The sequence below is a fragment of the Aristolochia californica genome, unplaced genomic scaffold (genome assembly GCF_029961685.1).
Source record: "Aristolochia californica isolate CCGP_79_NKW_82.1479 unplaced genomic scaffold, dmAriCali1.0.hap1 SCAF_14, whole genome shotgun sequence".
Classification (NCBI taxonomy): Eukaryota; Viridiplantae; Streptophyta; class Magnoliopsida; order Piperales; family Aristolochiaceae; genus Aristolochia; species Aristolochia californica.
In genome coordinates, this window is record NW_027181815.1 from 24,069,992 (window position 1) to 24,075,991 (window position 6,000).

Here is a 6,000-nt window from a genome sequence, read left to right on the forward strand (position 1 = left end):
CTACCACCGCCTGCTACCACCGTCAGATCATCCGGTCACCGCTCTCGCCGATACGGCACAGAACCCCCTCGGATACCTAAGTTGAGGGGGAAAATTATTTTTCCCCCTCGATGCCCCCATCCCACACACCGTGCGAACTCGTACATGCGATTTTTTTTATAAAAAAAAACTTGGAAATCCTATTCTCAGCTTGTTTTTCCTCTGGACGATGCAATTTCGTCTGCCCCAATTGGCTCTAATACTACTTTTCCTCCGGACGATGCAATAATACGTAAAAATATAGTGTGTTAAAGTTAACATTTGATCAAAATTTCTTGTTTATTTATTTATTTTTTATAATTAATTACGTGCACAGTTAATTAATTAATGTACAATAAATTGTGATCATTAAATAATATAATATCTAATTTAATTAATTAGTATATTAATTTATTTTAATTATACATTAAATTACTTATTCGTGTTGTAATCATGTTTGTTTTACCTAATTTGGGGTTTAAGTATTATGTTTTAATTAAGTATACTATTATAAGTTACTCATTTTCTTGTTTTTGATATTTTCTCATTTTGGGGCACTAACACTGGAAACTGTTTTCTAGTGTACATGAACTCGTCCACACTAACACCAAGTTTGAAATTGAATTTCATGTAGATGAATAAAATGAATTTGAAGTAGGAGATGAAAATAAACTTCAAATTTTAAGTTTGTTAACTCACCCCTCCTAAATGTCGTCCATAGTGCAAATGTAAAATGACATTTTATTTTACGAGTTTTTATTCTATTTTTTAATGTATGATATGTATACACTACATGCAATATGGAATTCAATTTTTCGCCCATTGTAGACAGAGAATTCAATCGTCAAAATTAAGATCCCAATCAATGGTTCAAATCATTGACATTGATGGTCAAAATCAAACTTCTCGAAGATCAAACTATGGAGATTTGATCATATCAAAGGGTTGATCAATGGTTAAAATCAACATTTTGGTCAAAATCGTAGTCAAATTACTGAGATCAAGACCTGATCGATCGTCATGATGAAACGGATTGTATTGGGCTACTACCAAAATTAAATTAAAGGAAAATATCACTTGGAAGCCTGAGCTAGGAGTTAGCACATAGGTGACACTTTGCTTTGCAAGGAAGTCTCAGCCAAACAAGGCATAACTGACATTTGGTGTCGTAGGAAAGCTCCACCTAATTAAAAGAAAAGTGGTATTATGGATAAGATGAAGTGTCATGCTCTCATGAAGAGTCGAAAGAAATTTGGCACATGTTTTTCTCCTTTTGCAAGTGTATTAGTGTAAGGGTGTAGGAGAAGATTAGGAGGAGAAAAAGGTGGGGAAGTCGAACTACCCTATAAATATAAGTATCCCTTGAGAATTGGAGAGCTTTTGGTTGCAAAAATTGTTAGAGAATTTTACTTCTCAAAATCTATTCGAACTCCATTCTTGATGTTGCAAATCTCAAGTTAGTTTGAAGTCCTATCGGATGCGTAGCAACAAGTAATTTTATTTATCACTACTTTGTGACCACCTTTGAAGTCGCTACATACGATACAAAATCAAATCTTCTTATCAAGCATCGAGGTGAGGGGAACTCCAAATCAAGGCTAGTTAACCAAGGAAGTTCTAGCACATCAATCTAAGTGAGCAAAGTTTGAGTTAAATTCATGCATGAAGATCGATTGAGAAAACTAAGCCATTTTAATTTTTAATTTTTAATTTTTTTATGACTGAAATATGCTCGTGGAATCCAGTTTCGTAGAATGCTTATTTTTAATGGCGGATTAGTTTTTATTTTCCTGGTAGAAATTTGAACTTTTTGCGAAGTAAAAACTAAAATTTACCATTAAAACTTGAATTTATCCTAGCAGGAAACTGCATTTTGCCGAGAGAAAATTTTCTGGACGAACTTTACAGATGGAATATTAGCTGTAGAACTTCCGCCAGAGGAATCGGTGAAGATTTTTTTTTTTTTTTTTGAAAATCATATGAAAAGAAAATCGTGGGACATTCTCTACGTTTGAACTCGGTCTGCCTCAGTCAGAGCTACCTCCGATCCTGCGACAGTTTTGTGTTCCGTTTCGAGGGATCTTTTTCAATATATTTGGCCTGTTGGGTCGCAGCAGGAGGTAACCGATGACCGTTCATGGCGTCGCGTACGGACATCATATATACGAGGAAGCGTTTTCTTTAATTTCTTTTGGTGGATTCGGTCAAAATCTCTACGCGGAATGCAGATGGCGACATCGGAGACTTCAACCCGCTTGCCTTCATCACTCGGCAGACTCCAACGGAGTGGATGGAAGCCAGTGAGGGAAGTAATGAGCTCTGCCCTCTCCAGCTGTATTTCATCTTCTTCTCAGAATAGCAATTCCCTGGTCTTCTTCAACCATGCAGCTCCTTTGAGCATAAACTAAAGCGTTCTGTGATCTGCTTTTCCTCTCATAAGTTTCCGTTCGCAGCGGAGCTACCAGGAAACTCCCCTTTCCTCAGAACTGCCCGCTTTCCCGCTTCTCTCTCTATATATATGTACGAAGACAATGCCAGGTTGCAGTCCTTCAAGTCGATCTCAGTTGTGGGTGACGCATTTAAACAAACAGTTGAGCTGCAGGTGGAGAATTCGGTCGTGTAGAATGGAGGCTGGATCAAGCCGGGGCGAAGGGGGGCGTGTCCCTGGGAATTACCGCGGCGTCCGGAAGAGAAAGTGGGGGAAATGGGTATCAGAGATTCGGGAGCCGGGGAAGAAGACAAGAATTTGGTTGGGGAGCTTCGACACACCAACGATGGCCGCCACTGCTTACGACGTGGCGGCATTGCACCTCCGAGGGCGGGGGGCGAGGCTCAACTTCCCCGAGTTCGCCGACAGGCTTCCACGCCCCGCGAGCTCCGACCTGGATGACATTCGTTTGGCAGTGACGGAGGCTGTCTCCTGCATCAGCTACCTGCATGAAGAGCCACAAGCGGGTACCGCATTGTGCTCTTTCCCGATGACTACTACTCCTGTCACATCGACGAGTGCTCAGCCCGTCGAAGCCTTCGACGAGTCGCTGCTGGATTCGCCCAAAATGTGGACGGAGCTGGCCGAAGCTTTGCTTCTGTCACCACCTCAGTTTCTTCCCTCGGACATGAATTACTCTGAAGACATGGACGACCACCAAGATTCACTGTGGGATTAGGATTTAACTTCTCTTCAACTAACTATTTCTCTGATCTGATTTAGTTGAATGGAGTAGGCCTCGGAGTAGCAGCGCAAAATATATTTCATTGCCGCTACTAAGCTTTACTTCTCTTTTCTTTTCATACGTTTCTGTAACGAGAACTGTAGATGCAGAACATCCCTGAAGGAAATTCTCAAATAACGTTTACATGAGACCATGTAATACTGGGTGATATTATATCTAATTACGAAGCAGATGATTTGCGGACAAGAAATTGATCTCATTGCAGAAAGAGAAGAAGAGGGAGATTGGTTAAGATAAGGAACTCTGAACGAGAATCCTTGCCAATTTCACCTCAAATCCAAGAGAATTCTGTTTCCTTCTTCGGATTTTCTGAAAGTTTTTTGCCCAGAGTCAGATTGCGAGGCAAAAATCAATCCAAATTTATGCCAAAACTACAACAGTTGGAAGAAAACAATCAAATCAAAAGTAATTACCAATTAATGGGAAGGAGGCATTGTCGCTCTACCCTGTAAACCTCCCCTCCTACCCCTTCGTGCACGAGAACTTCTCTCCTGGCTTACCAATTCAACTATTGAACTGGTTGATTGGCCAGATCAACCAGGTCTTTTTGATAAATCGGTTAATTCTTGACATGGATCGGATTTGGGTTCTCTATAATATCGAACTGACGACATGAAACGAAGACTTTTCATATGAAAAAATTCAAACAATCCTCCATTGACCTATGGATGAAGAGCTTACCAGTTTGTGAGTGTTCATGACTCTTTAATTTCATTCACTCACAAGTTCTTTCTCGGGTGAAGTGGGATCCCCAGGGAAGTTTTTAGTAGTGATTAGCCATGAGTAATCAATTAGAATCTTCGAACCAGGATCTGGATGTTGTCTCTTCTACAGAAACAGTCTTTTTACTTCTCTTTTCATGACTGAAAGGAGGGCTAACTCTTGTTGGGACTTCGGACATAATAAAAACAGTAGGATTAAGCGGCTCGTCTGTTCTAATTAACATCACCACCTCACTTCTATATAATTGTCACAGTTGGCTACCGAAACAGTGCTGGGTGTAAACGTTTCGGATATTCCTGTTGGATAATTAAAAAAATAGAAATATAAGAAATGCTATGCCTTTAGTAAATTATAAAACATGACTTATTAAATTATTTATTATATTTTTAAAAGGTAATTCGTAAATTTATTGATTTTATTCATGTTCTAAATAAGACTTTGTTGGGTGCCATGAGGGACGAACATAGGGAGAGTTAGGGGTGGCATTGAGCCGAGCCGAGCCCCAACCTGCCTGTGTTCGAGCTGAACCTCGTCTCGAACCTAAAATTGTTATCGAACTCGAGCCCAAAAATTTTGACCGAGTTCGAACCGAGCTCGAGCTTCAACATAATATATATATAATAAATTGTATATAAAATTATGCATATATTTTACATAAAATTGGGTATGACCTCTACATAAAATTGGACATAACCTATATATATATATATAAGATTGGGTATGACCTCTACTTAAAATTGAGCATAATCTATGTATATAATACTTATATAAAATTCGACATGACCACTACTTAAAATTGGGCATAATCTATATACATAATACTTGCATAAACACTCCATAAAATTGTCAACACTCCATGAAATTGTTTATACACTTCATAAAATAGTCTAAACACTCCATACAATGCATAACATTATGAATAAACTCCATACAATAATCAAACATAACAAAATTAAATGAAATATCACTATCAATTTACAATCACTCAAATAAAAACTATAAATCTTTTAAATAAAATCCTATTACTATTAGAGACTTACTAGAAAATTAAAAGAAATATTTTAAATTTTTCTTAGGAAAGTTAAATGGACCTCTTATTACCTTTTCTAAGGAAATAAATAAAATTTAATAATTAATCTAATATATTATTATACTTATCGATAAATTTTTAATCAAATAAAATGACAAACACAAAATTGCTATGAAAATTGCCTCGTGCTAAAAGGATTATATCACCAACTGTCAAATACTTATTCAAAAATTTTCTATATGGTTTTCTAACCCATCTTGGCAAGAAAATCTTACTTAGAAAATTATATAATTTTTAACAAGAATTTATAATTAGAAAAATATTTTCAAAAAAATGAGGCACTAATGGTCCCTATATTTCTACTAAAAATATATTTTCAATATTTATTAAAAAAACCACTAATAATATCTAGAAACGTATTTCTACTAAAATATCTTTTCAATTTCTTCAAGAGTCATAAGGAAGGGACAAAGAGTTTTTTTTTTCCTTGTTTATGATCTCGCACGTAGGGGTGGCTTCGAATAAATTATATCTAAAATTATGCATAAATTTTAAAAAAATAATGATAGGGGAGGTTCAGGATTGAATTCCAATAATGGATTAAAATGCACCAATATTAATCTTTTTTACTCCAATTGTTGTCTAGTTTGTTTTGTAATTTTTGAATCTGGCCATAAATTTACTATGGCCTCCTTAGTGCCCCTAGATGAAAATTTATATTCTAGGAAAAACTGGAAATATTTTTCATATGCTACATATTCCCAAAAAAACCTTTAAATAAAATCCTATTACTATTAGTAACTTATTAGAAAATTACAAGAAATATTTTAAAATTTTCTTAGGAAAGTTAAATGGACCTTTTATTGCCTCTTCTAGGAAAATAAATAAAAATTAATAATCAATCTAATATATTATTATACTTATTGATAAATTTTTAATCAAATAAAATATCAAACACAAAATTGCAATGAAAATTGCTTCATGCTAAAAGTATTA

General features: G+C 36.0%; 1 protein-coding gene across 1 annotated transcript; it reads left to right on the plus strand.

The window, feature by feature from the left end:
* The first annotated feature begins 2,558 nt into the window (after positions 1–2,558).
* On the plus strand, positions 2,559–3,243 carry LOC137950847 (ethylene-responsive transcription factor ERF021-like). The gene has a single exon (XM_068797493.1). The coding sequence runs from the start codon at positions 2,643–2,645 to the stop codon at positions 3,183–3,185; it is 543 nt and encodes a 180-aa protein (XP_068653594.1). The 5' UTR covers positions 2,559–2,642; the 3' UTR covers positions 3,186–3,243.
* Positions 3,244–6,000: the final 2,757 nt, after the last annotated feature.

Bases quoted from the DNA above. Each gene is read 5' to 3' on its own strand.
- LOC137950847 (XM_068797493.1), top strand. From the start codon at position 2,643: ATGGAGGCTGGATCAAGCCGGGGCGAAGGGGGGCGTGTCCCTGGGAAT.